Here is a 20,000-nt window from a genome sequence, read left to right on the forward strand (position 1 = left end):
TAAAAATATGCCAAGATAAAAAAGGGTTTAGCAGTTTGGTAAATGTGTTTAAATCAAAGGAAACTCGTGACTTTCAAATTCCTGTCTGGGGCCCGTTCCACGAAGCGATCTTAGCACTACTATCGTCGTAAGTACCTACTATCGCGACGGTAACTTTTTCCTACGATGGCCAACCCGTTCCACGAAGCGGCGTAGCTTACTATCGTCGTAAGTTACGGTGAAAATTAACAATAGGTCAGGAGCAACCTTAGTTACTACTATCGCCGCCGTAAGCTGAACGCTGCAAAACTAAAATGGCTGCGTTTATTCTATTGAGAGAAGAAACAGAAAAAAGTGCACGTGTGCACTGTATTGTTCTCTCCTTCAAAGGGAAATACAAAATACTATTCACTATATAGATACCAATAAATGTACTTTCTGCAATCTGCTGCCAGAGACAATGGAACACTTATTCTATGATTGTCATTTTGTTAAAAAAAACTATGGAAATCTATTGCAAATTGGATAACAAATATTGTGGGTGAACATATTACTTTTGATAAACATATAGTTATCTTAAGTTTGCCTAATGAACAAAACAGCAGTGTAGTAAATTGGATGATTATTAATATAAAATATTATATTTATTCTATAAAAATGCAAAAACAAAAATTGAACTTACGATCATTACAACGGACAATTAAAAACAAATTAGAAATTCAATGGTGTATTCTGCGTAAAAACTGGGAATACGAATATTTTGAAACATATTGGAAGACATTTTTCAACTGTAGTCTAACATACTGGCTTAGAGACAAACATTAAAAGATAAAATTTGCAACCAGTTATTCTTTTCTTTTACTTCTGATATTTCGTTTTTCCCCCTTTCTTCTTTCTCTTCTTTCTCTTCTTTCTTGCTCCCAGAAATAATTAATACTAATTACCGACATGTATGAAAACTGATGTACATGGATATTTGTGTGTGTGTGGGGGGGGGGGGGGGGGGGGGGGGGGGTGTGTGTGAGTAGGTGAGTGGATGAGAGAGTTTTTTGAATGCAGTATATGTTTTAAACATGAACATTGTGTACATGTAAATAGTCTGTATATACAGTGTATATATATATATATATATATATATATATATATATATATATATATATATATATATGAAATATAATTAAAATATGTGTACGTCAGTGAGCTCAAGGCACCTCAACCCTGACACTGCCAAATATTTCTGGGGACAACCAATGTGCTCTAATGGTGTCGTTAAAAACAACAAACTTTAAAACAATTATTTTCAGTTTTTAATTTTCCAAAATAACACCAGCCTCAATATTTTAGCGAAAGTAGTATTAGGGCCTGTATAGCCCCATGACCTACTTTCCGTGACCTTGACCTACTTTCCGTGACCTTGATGACGTCACGTGACCTCGTCCTACTGGCCCTGACCTACTTAGACTGGCCTACTGTGCCGTGTGCAACGCCCTACTGACCCGGTCCTGACCTACTTAGACCGGCCCCTGACCTACTTAGTCTAGTCCTGACCTATTTAGCCCGGCCCCGACCCGTCGTACTTAGCAACGCCCGTGCTATCCTGTCTGTGGGAAGTGTAGGATCCCTTGCTACTAATGGGAAACTGTAGCGGGTTTCCTCTCTAAAACTGTCCAAAAGTATGTTTCACATCCAATAGACAATGATTCATAAATCAAGGTGCTCTAGTGGTGTCGTTAACCTACCACATCTAAGGACTCGGCCCGATGCCAGGTAGTGTGTTTAATTTTAGCGCACTGAATGATGAATGGTTATCACTGCTTACATCCGGGAAGCGGTGGTATCCTATTTTATTGTTGGTGGCAATACTGAACTAGAAGTTACATTCTTAAAGACGTGAAATAAGAAATGATTTAAATGGTGTAAAATAGAATTCTCGTTCTACGCTATCTGATAGCGCATTCACAAGATTATTATTAACTAACCTATTTCGTCACTTTATTCCGCGCTTCGCCGCTCACACATATAACGGTTTAAATGACAGGTTTTGTTAACATGCGTTTAGTAGTCAAGTGCGAACGACTTCGCGTCCAGCGCTGAGGCTACGTCGTTCATATCTAATGTGGGGAAATTCTAAAACTGTCCAAAAGTATGTTTCACATCCAATAGTCAATGATTCATAAATCGATGTGCTCTAGTGGTGTCGTTAACCTACCACTTCTAAGGATTCGGCCCGACGCGAGGTAGTGTGTTTAATTTTAGCGCACTGAATGATGAATGGTTATCACTGTTTACATCCGGGAAGCGGTGGTATCCTACTTTATTGTTGGTGGCAATACTGAACTAGAAGTTACATTCTTAAAGACGTGAAATAAGAAATGATTTAAATAGGTGTAAAATAGAATTGTCGTCCCACTATGTCTCCCGCGCTAGCGCATTCACAAGATTATTATGAACTGACCTATTTCGTCACTTCATATTTGTTAAGGAGAAGAAAGGAATATTTGTTAAGGAAAAGAAAGGAATGTGTGTGTGTGTGTGTGTGTGTGTGTGTGTGTGTGTGTGTGTGTGTGTGTGTGTGTGTGTGAGAAAGATCCCCAGCCCATTGCTTTGAAGAAAGAACGCGTGACTGCAACTGAACGCTCCGACCTAAACTATGATCTTTTAGCTGCATTTTAAGCACAAGTATTTCCCTAGAGTACAAGCCTTTTTACAGGGCTTTTTAATTACCAAATGGGTAAATACAGTGGTCGATCTAGGATCGATCCCCGTCGGTGGCCCATTAAGCTATAGCCAACTAGTGTATTATGTCTGGTATATCAAAGATCGTGGTATGTTCTGTCTTGTACACACAGCTCTTGCTACTATAAAGTAGCGGTAGTAATATCCAATCACAAATCTAGTCATAGAGTAAAAAACACAAAAAACAAACGCAATGTTTTGGTTTTTCATTTATTTCTAAATTACAAATCACTGACACATATATAAAATGGACACACACTGGGTTACATCGAGAGGCCTTAAGGGCGACATGTGAATAATATGAGTGTTCATTTCTCTTCATCATCGTCGTCCTCCTCATCGTCGGTATCGTCGTCGTCTTGTTCATCCAAATATTCGCCGATCCATGAACGATACTGATTTAATTTAGAACGAATCTGTGGTCTCACATCTTTGTCTGGATTCACAAACTGTAAAAAATTTCTGGTGTTGGGACCTTTGTCAAAGTAATGCATATAGGTCAGAAAGCGAGAGTACGTGTCTTTAAATAACTTCCATTGCAATGTCTTCATGTTTCTTTCAATGGCATCTTGGGACATGTTTTTTTCTTCGTAGCGTTTCCTCTTGCTTTCGATATAGTCATGATTGATGTCGAATTCACGTTCCACCATGAGACGAATGCCTTCGTTTTCCAGGTCGGGCGACGGCTCTTCTTCTTTTTCATTTCCCTTTTCGCACGTTTTCACGTGTCGCTGCAAGTCGCTTCCGTCTTTAAAGACCAGACCACACGTATCGCAAGACTGCATCCTCTTGACTTTTTTCAGATATGGTTCTACCTCATCATCTTCTTCGTCGTCACTTTCGTAGGCGGGTATGCCTGGTAGTTTTCTCTTGAATGCGTTTCTTTGCATGATTTGCATGTAGAGCTCTTTCTTCGTCGGTGGCTGCAACTCTTCTGAGACATTCGCCGTTACGTTCGTGCTTTTATACCATTCGGACGGCCCCGTCTCTAAACCATTAGGCCGAAGACGCCAATGTTCGGGTGTGGTCGGTTTCAAGTCCACCAAGAGATGTCCGTAGGGCCTGTGGGTAGCTTCCTCAAACTGATGCATGAAATGACGAGTGTTTTCCGGATACATCTGCCGTGCCAAAGTCAGAACTTGCTGCTTGTCGATGGGGTTGTTGAACAGCGCTAGATAATGGCAGTTTCTTCTCTGTGTCGGGTCCTTGCTGTGATACAGGTTCTGGTTGATAGCGATGACGGATACGTTTCTGTGATGACTTCCTTCTGTGAACAGGTCGGTGATCCTTGAGTCTTTATTAGCCATACACATCAGGTCGTCCAACACGATGAGATTTCTGACTCTGGGATCCAAATAACGATCCTTTTCCAAATTCTCAGGTATACCTTGAACAAATTTCACTCGAGCAACCTTTTTGATCATATCATAGAGGGGTTGCCATCGTTTGTAGAGCCAGATGACGCGCTGGGGAGGCGGCTGGATTTTACCATCTCTCAACAATTTGTATACCAAAAATGTCTTTCCACACGACGTGGGTCCCGACACGATCATGGTGAAGGGATGTAGCAATCTTAGGGGATGCTGCTGCTGCTGTGGTGGTGGTGGTGGTGGTGGTGGTGGTGGTGGCTGCTGTGGTGGCGGTGGTGGTGGTGGTGGTGGTGGTGGTGGCTGCTGCTGTGGTGGTGGTGGTGGTGGCTGCTGTGGTGGTGGTGGTGGTGGTGGTGGCTGCTGTGGTGGTGATGGTGGTGGTGGTGGCTGCTGCTGTGGTAGTGGTGGTGGTGGTGGTGGTGGTGGCTGCTGCTGTGGTGGTGGTGGTGGTGGTGGTGGTGGTGGCTGCTGCTGTGGTGGTGGTGGTGGTGGTAGACCTTTAGCATGTTTTTGTTGAAAATGTCTTAACATGGCGTCTCTCCTCGAGAATGTGAAACCACATTCTGAACATGTGCTCTGCATGACGACTCTAAATGAAATGACGATATCTGACCCACATAGTTCCTTTTATAGCTTATTTAGAAATGCTTCTGCAGTTTCGGGGCTTTCCAACCCGTACCACTTTGTTGTTGTTGTTGTTGTTTCCGTTTCAGATCGGCTTTGGCTTGCTCTACCACTTGTTGTGTTGGGGAGACCATGACGACTTTGGGTGTCGGGGACTTGTTTTGTTCCTCTTTTTCTTTTTTCCACGTGGGATCGTAGAGTTCTAGACATCGATCCACACTGTACATGATCTGACTTTCCCCACCACGTTGAATTTCGAAGTGAGGTTGAAGTTTACCGTGTGCCTGCAGTTTATAGAAACGGGTCCACTTATCCACGTCGGGTACATATAACTTGTACTGGTCTGACATGTTGCTCCTCTGAAAGTTCTACCTCAAATGACGAGTTTTCCAAAACTATTTTACTTATATACCTTATGACGCATAAAGATATGGTACAGGAATGTTTGAATGTGTGTGATACGTATGACCAGTGTCCCTCCTCCCAAGCACAAATCTCATCGTGCGAGCTCCCAAAAATAATCGTTACCAAAATATTACCCTTTACCAGTGTTACTACCATAGGGACACGTCCAGAGACACACTCATGGACCCAGTACCTAAATAAGAAAGCAAAACCTGTTATTCACGGTTTTATTCACAACATACAACATGATAACATAGCACACAAGTGTCTAAAACATTTAATGTCTGAACAGGTTGTTCACATAAGGACATCTTGGAGAGAGTCTGTAATGTTCCATCACTGGGTCGTCCATTCTCTGCCATCGGTCCACAACAGTAACAGACGACGGCATCGTGGTCTCCCGTGTAGTAGAAACCGGCCTTGGCAAGTTCTTTTGGTTTCTGGCGTAATTGTATGGGCCACCACCCAAATGTTAGCATCCGGGCATAGAAATGTCTCATTTCAGGACGATGACAGAACAAGTAACGTCTCGAATAGCAGTCTTCCTCATCCCAGGCAGCGTCTGTGTCACAGGCAGCATCCGTCTGATCTGTGGGTTCATCCACGAGTTCGCCATCTTCAATTCTATCCCCAATTTTGCGTGTAGCATCCGCTTGATCCACACAATGAGTACTCTTCTTCTCATCTGGTTTGGTAGCCACTCTTTTGATCGTATGTCTTTCTGAACATTTGCAGACCAAGACGTCGTCCTCGTCGCTACTGCTACTAACACTGCTCGAATATCCCGATGCCATCTTCTTCGTTCCAGATAGAGTGCAACAAGACACAATAATGTCAGAATCATAAAACACGTCTGTTCTCTAGTAATACGAACGTATATCTGGTCGTTTTCGGCGAGCGAATGACAATGAAACCGTATCTAGCCTTTTTATACTCTTTCGTGCCGGCCTAAGTAGGTCATGGGCCGGTCTAAGTAGGTCAGGGCCAGTAGGACGAGGTCACGTGATGTCATCAAGGTCACGGAAAGTAGGTCAAGGTCACGGAAAGTAGGTCATGGGGCTATACAGGCCCTAATACTACTAGCGAATACTCATTTATTGCCGTGAAGGGTTCCTCATTTTCGAGATATTAATTGTCAGTTTTCTACATTTCAAAAATGTCAAAAATTTAGTCCTCTTCGCTTTCCTGGAAATCTTTACAGGCTTGTTGGCACTGGTTCTCGCAACATTTCGGGTTGTCAAGGAGACACGACAGTAACTCCTCGTCATCGCAATCGTCATCACGGACGTCGATCTTACCTGGAAACAAAAATAGTAACAGAAAAATGAGATGATGCCGATAATGATAATTGTGCAGATGATAATAATGATGTTGATGACTGGTGATAGTGGTTGTGGTGATGATTCAATGATTGTGATAAGGATGATGATAAAAAACGACGACAATGACGATGACGATGACGACGACGATGATGCTGATGCTGATGTGTTTTGTACTTCATTGCAGTCAAGGTGTACATTATATTAAATAAAATAGTAAACATTATATTAAATAAAATAGTAAACATTATATTAAATAAAAAACAATTAAAAAATTTAAAATAACAAAATAACAAAATAACAAAAATAAAAACTTTTTTTCCGGACTGTCTATTCCGTCTTTGCGGCAACAATATTCTGCTTCAACAAAAGCTCGGATCATTTGGCCAAACAATCATGTATAACGTCTTGAACGCGACTAATGTTGTGTTCTGAATACGAATTGCTATAGTGTGTGTGTGTGTGTGTGTGTGTGTGTGTGTGTGAACGAGCCATCTCCAAACCCGAACTGACACAAGCTGGTTTTACGGTTTTGTGATTCTAGTTCCAGTTAATAGACTGATAGATATATTTTTGCCGAAATCGCTATTTTGAACAGGTTTTGTACACTCTTGAAATATTACAAGCATCTTTAGTGGGATAGTGCGTTCTCATGTCAATAGTACACAAAAAAAAGGCACAAAATTAGATTTTGACTTCGGACTAATTGATAAAAAGAAAGAAATGTTTGAGAACAGATATCCTAGCACATTGGTTACTAGTAATCAACGGCGCGGGTGCAGGGGAGGGTTTTTTGGGGTCGAATTCCCTTCCTGCTAGAGCAAATTCTTTCTGGTTTTAAATATATTTTCCGGAGGAGCATGATTCGACCCCCGTATAAACTTTGTTCTCCAGTCCAGACCCGCTCCAACACAAACTCTTATACACGCGCCTCGGCTGTTTTGTGTCGAAAATTAATTATTGTAACTGCTAAACTTCGTTCTGATAACTAGAGAAGAAACCTGCTCTCTTATAATGTACACAGTGAGTGGTATTTTAAGAATGGGCAGGAGCGGGATAGATCTAGCTCAGTCGGCAGATCGCTTGCCTATGGTGCTTGGGTTTTCCTCCGTCCCCAACAGTGCACCAAGACTGTTACATCAAAGGCCGTGGTATGTCCTGTCCTGTCTGCGAGAAAGTGCATAGCATAACGCGTAACTACATACATTTATAATGCTTAAAAAGGATTAGTGAATTCGGCCCTAAATGGTTTGGGCCTCAAGTAGGGGACATATGCCCCCCTCCCCCCTCGGTCCCTAAGTCCCTGGTGTTTATCCCCATGTATGTTTATACATGCACTTAATGTTTGCATTTACCATAGCCGATGTATTTTTCGTGCTGGGGTGTCGTTAAACAACTAATCTATTATATTCGTTATACATGTATATATACAAATACACTTTGTATTTACAATTTGTAACTTATCAATTTGTATTTTACAGTTTGTAACTTACCATCGTTTTCTGTTGTTGCAGCGACAACAAGCAGAGCAAACAAAAAAACCAGTATTAACTTATTCATCCTGTATGAAGTAAATCTTCGCCAAATGTTCCGTATTTCTCGTCAAACGTTTTACAGCTCGTCTCTAGAATGAGTGAAATCTCTCACATGTACACGTGTGTTTATATTACACCTGCAGCCGCCCTTCTCTTTTATACAACAGTTTACAAGATCACTATCGTAGTTTCTCATTATTACAATCAGTTTTTCTTTTGTGGCGCACCTGTTTACTGCTTTCTATTATTTTTCAATATTTTTCCAACGAGTTATTGCGGACGCTGGCGAATTAGAACCGGGAGCCAATTAATTTACAGAGATTGTTGTTAGTGTCATATCTGTCGCTCATTGTAAGATTCGAATGCAGTAAAGTTATCAGATCCAGAACGGAAGGTAGTTATTAAAATGTGATTAATATTCGTGTGAATGTACGTGAGGTAGTAATATATTTAATTATAACTGTATTTCAAATGTAGATCATGTGTACAAGATAAATGATTTTGCTGTACAAATATATGTATATTATTTATCGATGTTTACTAAGCCGTGTTTATTAAAAGGTAATGTGGCATTTTTAACGGCCTGGCACTTTGTGCTTATAAATAATAAATAATGAACTCGTTGACTTTGTTTCTTTTGCTCATCAAGCACTAAAACTTTAATTAATAACACAGCTTAAAACACACGTTCCATACAGGATATTTCCTGCGATACATGTACACAAAATTGGTTTTATATTTATTAACATGTTAACAACAGAACAAAAATCACATTGGTGAAATATAATCATAGCAGTTTAGAAGATCAATATCGCAGTTGGTCTTTGTTACTTTCCCTTTATGTTGCTGGGTGGGGGTTTTCTAAATTATTTACATAAAGATTTTTATTTTTGTAATCCAATGAATCACATCAGCACTTGATCCATTCTCATGTTGACAGGGTTGTTTCTTTTTGTAACAGTCCTTAATTGGTTCACATAAGTTTTAGAAACAGTGTACTTTTTAAGTGAGAGATGATACTTCCACTATACGAGTCTTTGTGATTATCCGCGGCAATCTAAGCGAAATTAGATTTTAATTATCAGTCCTATTCCAGGTATCAGTCAGTAAATCTAATTAAGGCTAGTGTTGTTCTGTGTCCACGTAGCATTGCATTCGACCCATTAAACTCAGCTGGTGTAAATCTGACAGCGCTAAACAAACTGTGACGCATTCGGAATACAGATGAAAAAGAGAAGAAAATTATTTTATTATAGTGTCACATGCTGTACATAAATCATGTAATATAAATATATGTATACAGAGGTTACACAGTACAAGATCCGGTCAAATTGCCTACAAGACACTCAAAACATTTAAAATTCTAAAATATTTAAAAGCACATTATCTAAGTAAAACAATTTAATATTTTTATTATAAAATATAATACTGATGCTAAATTTGATTGAGTTATTCAATAAAAGCAATCATAAAATTGCTATATACTAAGGTTTTTTCTCTCATGAATATGGTTAAAAGAGTAGCGGCCAACGGTTTAACCAAGTTGGCAGAACACAGAAGTGATTTAAACTGGTCCATAGGTAATAATTCAAGAAAGTTAGGCCTTATTATAGAGGCTGGACCCCATAACTTCATTCTTAAATCTGAATAGAAAGTTAGGCCTTATTATAGAGGCTGGACCCCATGACTTCATTCTTAAATCTGTATAGAAAGTTAGGCCTTATTATAGAGGCTGGACCCCATAACTTCATTCTTAAATCTGAATAGAAAGTTAGGCCTTATTATAGAGGCTGGACCCCATAACTTCATTCTTAAATCTGTATAGAAAGTTAGGCCTTATTATAGAGGCTGGACCCCATAACTTCATTCTTAAATCTGTATAGAAAGTTAGGCCTTATTATAGAGGCTGGACCCCATAACTTCATTCTTAAATCTGTATAGAAAGTTAGGCCTTATTATAGAGGCTGGACCCCATAACTTCATTCTTAAATCTGAATAGAAAGTTAGGCCTTATTATAGAGGCTGGACCCCATAACTTCATTCTTAAATCTGTATAGAAAGTTAGGCCTTATTATAGAGGCTGGACCCCATAACTTCATTCTTAAATCTGAATAGAAATTACACGTGATAAAAAAAAATGAAATTCATCTTCTATAATATTTTTGTTACAACATTTACAAATACCACTATTTAACGGGGTTATCGGCTAATAAATTTTAATGTATAGAACGAACTATGTATAGCGAATTAACTGTTAAAACGAACCAGTTTGTTTATAAAAATTGTGAATTTCAGTGTAAATTAGTGTATATACAGTGAACCGATCATAATTTCTTTTATCTATTTGTATCTTATCAGTCAGTAGCATTTACGGCAATGCATCCAAAACGACTGTACTGATATTGTTGATAATAAATGAAATATTTTTTAAAACCCCACTAACTTTTGTATTTAAATTTTAAAAATCCAAAATGGCCGACTTCATGAATGAAAACGGCTAACTTCCGCAAATGTGTATAACGAACTATTGCTATAACGAACCGATGTGTCTGGTCCCTTGCTGTTCGTTATAAGAGTACTTTACTGTATCTGTAAAAGCCACGTTTACACCAATTAGCCACGCAGCTTAACATACGTTGTAAAGAATGTTCATCCGGTGCGATGAGGGCAATATCATCGGCATACAGAAGTAAACTCAACATCGAACCATCAGTAGCAATGTCACAGCTGAGGCTATTCATTTCGTCAACCAAATCATTAATACAAATCGAGAACAATGTTGGTGATAACGCACAACTCTGTTTAACACCGTTATTAACAACGAAATTCTTCAGTAGGAAAACCATTTACACACACCCTTCAGCGGTTATGTTCATACAAAGATTTAACAGCCATATAAAAAGTTACCATTTACTCCCAATGTTTGGTGCTTATACCAGATCTGTTAACTCTGTCAAATGCTTTCATTTCATCAATATAAAAAAAAAAAATTGGATTGCTTTGAAGCCTTTCTGTTGTTTATAATGGAATATAATGAACAAATATCATATTTGTGACGTAAGATCACCTGAAGACGAAGTGCCGTTGGTTCATGTCAGATCTTCAATTGGAGAGCATGGTGGGATGGAAGTAAGATCTAATTTTATTCGATAACGTGTTCAGGAGGGCGAGAATCCGAGAACAATTTGATTGGTTTCCATCCTGTATTATATTATAGGCGCATGCAAAAACAAAACAAAACAAACTGCAACTAACTAACAAACCAAAAACCTAAAAAATAAAACAAAAACAAATAACAAGAAAAAACTCAAAACAAAATCAAAACCAATAAAATACGAAAACAAATCGCACAAAAATCAACAAAAACAACAAATACAAAATCAAATAAAAAAAATTAAAAATACAATATATATATATATATATATATATATATATATATATATATATATATATATTCTGGCGAGCGATTGCGAGTGCTTTGCCTCGGATCACCGTGGGTTGATAAGTGTTTCTAGGATAGCACAAACTTTCTTTAAACGTGTCACAGGAATATCTTCACTTCATGCGATCATGTTCTTCTTTTATTGCTGAAGCTAAGATAGCAAAACCCTGAAAATAAAACACACACATGAGAGCAAAAATAAAGCCGCATTATTACAGTACAACTTATAATAACGAATAGTAATATTGACGTACAACTTATAATAACGAATATTAACATTGACGTAACTGACAGCACAATTAACGAGAACCTGGCACTGCAATTTTGTCGCCAAATACTTACAGACCCTGTTATTTATCTTTTATTACTTAAATATAAGGGGAAAGAAACTGCAATCCTTGTTATTTTGTATATGGGAATGTGAAGGAAAGGAACGTAAGATTAACGACAGAACATGCCACGAATTTTGATTATAGTCGTGGGACAGAGACTGGAAAGAGAAAAAGCCAAATGGATCCAGGAATTGATCCTAAAGCAGCAATACATCAGTATAAATATAACGGTTTTATTACTCATGACGGAGGCCAGCACTAGATAGATATTTGTGGTATCACTATTTTGCCAAATGTCCATTCGACTCTGCATTGTGCAGAGATACGGTTTTGATCGCAGATAACGGTTTTGTCGTTCAGATTCATATTAGGAGGTGATGGATGTTATCATGTTTCGGGTTTCTTCCAATATGTTCATAGTTTAGACGTGAGAAAGAGCATATACATTTGGTGATAAAAACCGATCACCGATTCCCTTTAAGATTAAAAGAAGAAGATGGTGAACCCAGTACTTTGTTTTATATTACGCGAAAATGGGTTTGTTTTTAGATGACTCAGAGAAATATAAGATATAAATGTACACAAAATCTGACGATCGATTGTTTTAAATTAATTATTTATGGGAAACAGCTGGCGAATTCAGTACTCTCATTGGAGGATAGACAACCGGCCTCAGTGGTGTCGTGGTTAAGCCATCGGACAACAGGCTGGTAGGTACAGGGTTCGCAACCCGGTACCGGCTCCCAGCCAGAGCGAGTTTTAACAACTCAGTGGGTAGGTGTAAGACCACTACACCCTCTTCTCTCTCACTAACCACTAACAACAAACCCACTGTTATGGACAGACAGTTCAGATAGCCGAGATGTGTGCCCAGGACAGCGTGATTGGACCATAATTGGATATAAGCACGAAAATAAGTTGAAATAAAATAAGGATAGGCAAAAACTTTTTGTACCATTCTTATTTGGTTACAAGGCATATGATACTGGACTGAAGGTATGGTGTTGTTATGGCGGAGTGGGAGACAAGGGGAGCCAAGCGAAGATATTTTAAATAAACGAAACAAGTTTGAGGTCCTGCGTCCCGAAGCGGTTTTAGCGCTGAGATCACCTTAAGTGCGTAAAGTAGCTATGCACTTAAAGAGGTTTTAGCGCTAAGATCGCTTCGTCAAACAGCAAGCACGGCGGAGCAGGGGAGAGACTGGGAGCTCTAGTCCCCTTCCAATAATTCAGAATCATATCGTAAGGCATAGATTAATTTTATTTGTAGTTTTCAAACTTTTATGGGGAGCATACCCCCGAACCCCCCCCCCCTCCTAGAAACTTTGTTTTGCACCCTCGATCTGTCAGCTCCCTCCCCCTCCAATGTTGATTTGCTTCCGCCATGCCTGGTTTCTATCTCGCTGATTAGAAATATCTATAAAAATGCAAGCATAACTAAGTATTGGGGATAAATTAACACTCTAGTCAGTATTTTACTTAGCTTGGGGGAGGGGTGGGGGGCGGTAAATATTTTTAGTACAATAATAAATGGTCTGCTCCATTTACACAAAAAGGTTACTTTAAACTAAAACGGACATTTTTGCTATTTTTATGAGACGAGGATGGGTAGCGTTTTCTTCACATAAAAGCGTATCCAACAGTAATATATTTCACTAAAATAATAAACCTACCTTTTCAAAATTTTCTTTCGACTGATCTGAGAAGGAAATCCGTAGACAGTTTGATTTTCTTTTATCTGGCGTAAGTGCAGATCCACCAAGGATTGCAACACCTTTCTCTGCTGTGTTGGCTATTATTCTAGAACAGTCCTGGATTCCTAGAATTCGAAGCCAGATAAATATTCCACCGTCTGGCATAGACCACTCGGCAAGACCTGTGGAGAATATGGCATTTCTAAAACATAAAATCACAAAAACGCGTGATTGGACTTAATTGGACTAAAACATTCGAGAGATCATCAATCTAATTAAAATTAGTTCCACTATTACATGTGTATCTAACAGCAGCTCGTTGGAGATCATGTCCAGTTGACCTTTCATTTGACCAATCAAAACTTTACTTGCAAAATCATGCCAGTAATTTGAAAAGAATTTGAAAACATTCATTCTCAGTCTGCAGCTCGACGCGGTAAGACGTGTTTGTTTTGCGTGTGCACACTGCACGTGCTTTCGCGGCTCGACTTGGGGATCCTTTACTTCGTTGTTTTTGTCAGCGAAGTGAAGTTTTCTATTGGGATGTATGCGGCCATTGGAACTGATTGAACGCTGGAACGTTTCTCGTTTCGACAGTCTGCACCACCAGGTTGGATTCTTTTTAGCGAGATTCCTTGCCTCCACGTCATTTCTCCGTCTGACTATGTTGACTTCTTTTTTTTCGTGACTCGTATGACGGCCATTCTGCAGAACGCCACGGTTGTTCGCGTTTAGTCTCTACATGCCCTAGCAGCAATGGAAGATTGACCGCCCCACTCTAAGAAGAAATAGGAAGCGGGGTTGGCCCCTACTACTCTTTTCTAGACTTTACTTTGTTTTATTGTGATACCATCTCGTATCCTCCGGAGTCGAGCCCGTCTGCACCACTATACCTATCCATGACGACTGGACTATACCCTAGTCTGATTCTCTCTCTCGTTCAGACGGATCCGGCTTCTCAAGGTCTGTATTTCAGCACAGCACTACACCTTCAACGTCTATTGACTGTCAATCTAGGGGTTTTCTTGACAGGATGCAAACCACCTCGTCCCTACAAGCTGTGCACCCTAACGGCCTTAACGAGGCCACTCACGTGGACATATAGATCGGACTTTAAACTTTTAGACCTTTGTTCAAAAGTTTGTCGAAATTACTTTCTTGTTTTTAATATTATTAAATAGTCCGATCCTCTCTTCTTTCTCTTATTTATTTTTGGACTGTCCTAAAATGCTCCAAATTATATAAATATTCGACCGAGCAGACAATTCTTTTTATTTTTGGCTTGTAACTTTTTTCTCTTTTTTTTAAATTGCTATTTTCAAAATTCTGCCCATTTTCAACTCTACTCCCACCCCCTCCATCCCGAGTCAAACCACCGATCTTATCTAATTTCTTTTTGACCACCCAATCTAATTTAGCGACCAAATTTAATGAGTAGAATTTTCTTTATTAATTATATTAATTAGAGATGCGCATCAAAATTTTAAAGGCCCACTATTTAATTTTGGGATGTAAATTTCAAAATTGTCCGCTTAATTTTTTTCTGTCCCGGGACAAGTCCCTGGCTATCCAGAGACAGGCCCCGGGACGGACATGCTCGAAACTCTAGTGGTATATGAGCATGTAAAAATTATTCGCACTCGCACTCGCACTTGAAAACATTCAGGATTATGCCGAGTGTATACGAAATGATTTGGGTGAATTACGAAGTATGCCGGAAACTAATTGCAATATAAAATTTTATATAAAATTCGTTTCAAGACGGAAAATAAACCGTGATAGTATAGCCATAAAATCTGTTTATACTAGTATACAATCCAGAGTTTAGTACTGCACTTTTTCCCCTGTTTTTTTCAATGTTGAAACAGACCAACAAGTTCGCCTATTGCATAAATAGTCTAGCCCGATATTTTTAGAATTTGCATGCTCACGAATAACGCTATAAAAGTCGAAGTGTAATTGGTCGATATTTAAATTGTTATTTATAGATGAAATGTCACTGGACATGGGAGTCCACGCAATGCTATTAGATCTACTGGTAGACCCAGTAGAGCTAATTTTAATCAGATTGAGAGATCATGACTGTGTTTGTTAATTAATATATACCGGTATGTATGTGATTCATGAAACTTCTGACAAGACGTCTATTTCACTGCCCCACCCCAAGATTATACATCTCCCTAGTGGAAAAGCGAATTAATATATAGGTCCTCCAGTCGTTGGTATTTTCCAACGACCATGTTATTGTATGAAATTTCCATAGGAGTTGATCAAGAAATGTAGAAGGAAGACATTTCCTCTATGCATTTATCATAGGTATTATTATATTTTAAATTTGATGATTAAAGAAATAAAGACAATTCATAAGTGTGTGTATAACTAAATAACAAAACACTGAACATGGTATCTCTATATTTTGGGACGTTTTGGAAAATCCCTTACTACATACATGCACACAAGAACCACCGAAACCAGTAATGATACCGAGTGTTCTGGAAGTGATGTGTCCGTCATACCAAAATGTTGGCAATCATCTTGACCACTGATTTAAAAAGTGAAATCATTTGTAATTTTCAACAGAATGATAGAAAGGTGTGTATCACGTCATAGTGTATTTAGTAATCAACATTAATGCAGTCAGTGCCAACCAGTATCCCACAACTAGTATATCAAATGTTGTGGTATGTGGTATCATGTCTGTGAGGAAAATGCATATAAAGATCCCTTGCTGCTAATAGAGAAATCTAGCGGGTTTTCTCTGAAAAGTGCGTGTCAGAATTGCCGAATGTTAGACAATAAGCGATGATTTATTAATCAATGTGCTCTAGTGGCGTCGTTAAACAAAACAAGCTTTACTTTAGGCAGTGAAGCACAGTGTATAACAAACTACCTTCGAGATGTTGTGCTCTAGTGGCGTGGTTAAACAAAACAAGCTTTAGGCAGTGAAGCACAGTGTATAACAAACTACCTTCGAGATGTTGTGCTCTAGTGGCGTCGTTAAACAAAACAAGCTTTACTTTAGGCAGTGAAGCACAGTGTATAACAAACTACCTTCGAGATGTTGTGCTCTAGTGGCGTCGTTAAACAAAACAAGCTTTACTTTAGGCAGTGAAGCACAGTGTATAACAAACTACCTTCGAGATGTTGTGCTCTAGTGGCGTCGTTAAACAAAACAAACTTTACTTTATGCAGTGAAGCACAGTGTATAACAAACTACCTTCGAGATGTTGTGCTCTAGTGGCGTCGTTAAACAAAACAAGCTTTACTTTAGGCAGTGAAGCACAGTGTATAACAAACTACCTTCGAGATGGTGTGCTCTAGTGGCGTTGTAAAACAAACTTTACTTAAGGCAGTGAGGCACAGTGTAAAACAAACTACCTTCGAGATGGTGTGCTCTAGTGGCGTCGTTAAACAAAACAAGCTTTACTTTAGGCAGTGAAGCACAGTGTATAACAAACTACCTTCGAGATGGTGTGCTCTAGTGGCGTTGTAAAACAAACTTTACTTAAGGCAGTGAGGCACAGTGTAAAACAAACTACCTTCGAGATGGTGTGCTCTAGTGGCGTCGTTAAACAAAACAAACTTTACTTTAGGCAGTGAGGCACAGTGTATAACAAACCACCTTCGAGATGTTGTGCTCTAGTGGCGTCGTTAAACAAAACAAGCTTTACTTTAGGCAGTGAAGCACAGTGTATAACAAACTACCTTCGAGATGTTGTGCTCTAGTGGCGTCGTTAAACAAAACAAGCTTTACTTTAGGCAGTGAAGCACAGTGTATAACAAACTACCTTCGAGATGTTGTGCTCTAGTGGCGTCGTTAAACAAAACAAGCTTTACTTTAGGCAGTGAAGCACAGTGTATAACAAACTACCTTCGAGATGTTGTGCTCTAGTGGCGTCGTTAAACAAAACAAACTTTACTTTATGCAGTGAAGCACAGTGTATAACAAACTACCTTCGAGATGGTGTGCTCTAGTGGCGTCGTAAAACAAACTTTACTTAAGGCAGTGAGGCACAGTGTAAAACAAACTACCTTCGAGATGGTGTGCTCTAGTGGCGTCGTTAAACAAAACAAACTTTACTTTAGGCAGTGAGGCACAGTGTATAACAAACTACCTTCGAGGTGGTATGCTCTAGTGGCGTCGTTAAACAAAACAAACTTTACTTAAGGCAGTGAGGCACAGTGTATAACAAACTACCTTCGAGATGTTGTGCTCTAGTGGCGTCGTTAAACAAAACAAGCTTTACTTTAGGCAGTGAAGCACAGTGTATAACAAACTACCTTCGAGATGTTGTGCTCTAGTGGCGTCGTTAAACAAAACAAGATTTACTTTAGGCAGTGAAGCACAGTGTATAACAAACTACCTTCGAGGTGGTGTGCTCTAGTGGCGTCGTTAAACAAAACAAACTTTACTTTAGGCAGTGAGGCACAGTGTATAACAAACTACCTTCGAGATGTTGTGCTCTAGTGGCGTCGTTAAACAAAACAAACTTTACTTTAGGCAATGAGGCACAGTGTATAACAAACTACCTTCGAGATGGTGTGCTCTAGTGGCGTCGTAAAACAAACTTTACTTTAGGCAGTGAGGCACAGTGTATAACAAACTACCTTCGAGATGTTGTGCTCTAATGGCGTCGTTAAACAAAACAAACTTTACTTTAGGCAGTGAAGCACAGTGTATAACAAACTACCTTCGAGATGGTGTGCTCTAGTGGCGTTGTTAAACAAAACAAACTTTACTTTAGGCAGTGAAGCACAGTGTATAACAAACTACCTTTGAGCTGTTGTGCTCCAGTGGCGTCGTTAAACAAAACAAACTTTACTTTAGGCAGTGAGGCACAGTGTATAACAAACTACCTTCGAGCTGTTGTGCTCTAGTGGCGTCGTTAAACAAAACAAACTTTACTTTAGGCAGTGAAGCACAGTGTATAACAAACTACCTTCGAGATGGTGTGGTCTAGTGGCGTCGTTAAACAAAACAAACTTTACTTTAGGCAGTGAAGCACAGTGTATAACAAACTACCTTCGAGATGTTGTGCTCTAGTGGCGTCGTTAAACAAAACAAACTTTACTTTAGGCAGTGAAGCACAGTGTATAACAAACTACCTTCGAGTTGTTGTGCTCTAGTGGCGTCGTTAAACAAAACAAACATACTACATCATTCAGTGAAGCACAGTGTATAACAAACTACCTTCGAGGTGTTTTTTCGCGATCTCGTGAGCACTGATGGCGTTCTTATGATACAGACTGCTGACGTCATCTCCGTGTCTCAAGTACCCATCATGTCCGAGGTATTCCAGAAGCTTGAGAACAAATATCTGGACAAGAAAACGGATTGTTAAAATATATATATATATATATATATATATATTTATCACACATAAATATACATATATATGTATTACACATTGTATTACACATAAATATACATATATATATATATATTTATCACATAAATATACATGTATATATATATATCACATATAAATATACATGTATATATGTATCACATATAAATATACATGTATGTATGTATCACATATAAATATAAATGTATATATTGATCACACATAAATATATACGTATATTGATCAGTTGGCTTTACTGTTATCAGCGACTATTATTATGCTGTTTTAAGTTGTCCATGTGTTATTGTGACAACTGTTTGAACAAAATGAGTAAGGTGGTCCATGGGCATAACCTGGATTTTATACTGGGAGCACCCTCATGTGGAGGTAGCGGTGAGGTAGATTGGGTACATTGTCTATGATTCGTGTTATGGGGCGACATATAAATGTATCAGGTAGTGAAGAGAGAAAAAAGAGGTTTTATTGGAGCATTCCCCACCCCCATACCTTCCTGGTTACACCAGTAGTAAGATCGTGGTTTCAGCCAACTCTTTACTTGCAGTTAAGATTGCATGAATCCAGTCTTAAAGGTGCATGTTCGAAATTGTACTTTGACACAGTACTGTATTCAAAGCAGGGGTCCCCGAGGTGGTGTACCCTCTCATGAGTGATGTAGATTTTTTAATTGCCTTGGCGTATAACGAATTTATTATCATTTTATCAAGCATTAATAGCACGGTACTTTTCCATCTCCAGTTACCTGCCCTTCGACAAAAAACACTGGATCTGCCCTTGTTGATGGTGTAAGTGGAGATAGTGTTTCAGAAAACAGGAACAAATCAGGATGTTTGTTTTGGTAGTCTTGGTAGTGCTAAAATCTCAGGATAGTCCCTGTTTAGCCCTGTGGGACCCACATCAGAGCCGAGTTCACAGAACTGATGGAGGGTCCGGATGTTGACCCATCCACTCTTGAAACTAAACATCTGCATCTGTAGACTGGCAGCAAAAGCTAAATTTTATTAATTAAGTTAAAGATTTTTCTACCTGTACTAGGCAGCTGGCACTTGAAGTTGAAGAACTCATGTGTAAGACAAGTTTGTCCAGCAGCTGTTTAGGACCACTGATATAACCCAGTCGGGCACTAAAATAAAAGCAAAAAAGATTAATAATCCACCTTCAAAATGTCACATAATATACATAAATGGCTTAAAAGATAA

The 20,000-nt window shown here is 39.0% G+C and overlaps 2 protein-coding genes and 1 long non-coding RNA gene across 3 annotated transcripts in view; 1 reads left to right on the plus strand and 2 right to left on the minus strand.

Annotated features, from left to right (window-relative positions):
- Nucleotides 1–4,007, plus strand: part of LOC121374811 (kynurenine/alpha-aminoadipate aminotransferase, mitochondrial-like) — a 23,418-nt gene extending 19,411 nt beyond the window's left edge. The window contains exon 12 of the mRNA XM_041501923.1: nt 3,936–4,007. Coding sequence (XP_041357857.1) covers nt 3,936–4,007 — 72 coding nt within the window. The remainder of the gene's footprint in view (nt 1–3,935) is intronic.
- A 2,187-nt stretch (nt 4,008–6,194) lies between these two features.
- Nucleotides 6,195–11,291, minus strand: LOC121376249. The gene is made up of 2 exons (XR_005958424.1): nt 7,927–11,291; nt 6,195–6,412 (listed from the first exon to the last, which is right to left on the minus strand). It is a non-coding gene; the product is annotated as an uncharacterized LOC121376249 (long non-coding RNA).
- A 33-nt stretch (nt 11,292–11,324) lies between these two features.
- The window catches only part of LOC121373872 (kynurenine/alpha-aminoadipate aminotransferase, mitochondrial-like), a 20,771-nt gene continuing 12,095 nt past the window's right edge, over nt 11,325–20,000 (minus strand). The window contains exons 8-11 of the mRNA XM_041500654.1: nt 19,828–19,924; nt 18,627–18,753; nt 13,415–13,617; nt 11,325–11,577 (exon numbers count right to left, since the gene is read on the minus strand). Of these exons, the coding sequence (XP_041356588.1) occupies nt 11,524–11,577; nt 13,415–13,617; nt 18,627–18,753; nt 19,828–19,924 (481 nt within the window). The 3' untranslated portion in view covers nt 11,325–11,523. The remainder of the gene's footprint in view (nt 11,578–13,414; nt 13,618–18,626; nt 18,754–19,827; nt 19,925–20,000) is intronic.

Source organism: Gigantopelta aegis, chromosome 6 (assembly GCF_016097555.1).
Source record: "Gigantopelta aegis isolate Gae_Host chromosome 6, Gae_host_genome, whole genome shotgun sequence".
Taxonomy (NCBI): Eukaryota; Metazoa; Mollusca; class Gastropoda; order Neomphalida; family Peltospiridae; genus Gigantopelta; species Gigantopelta aegis.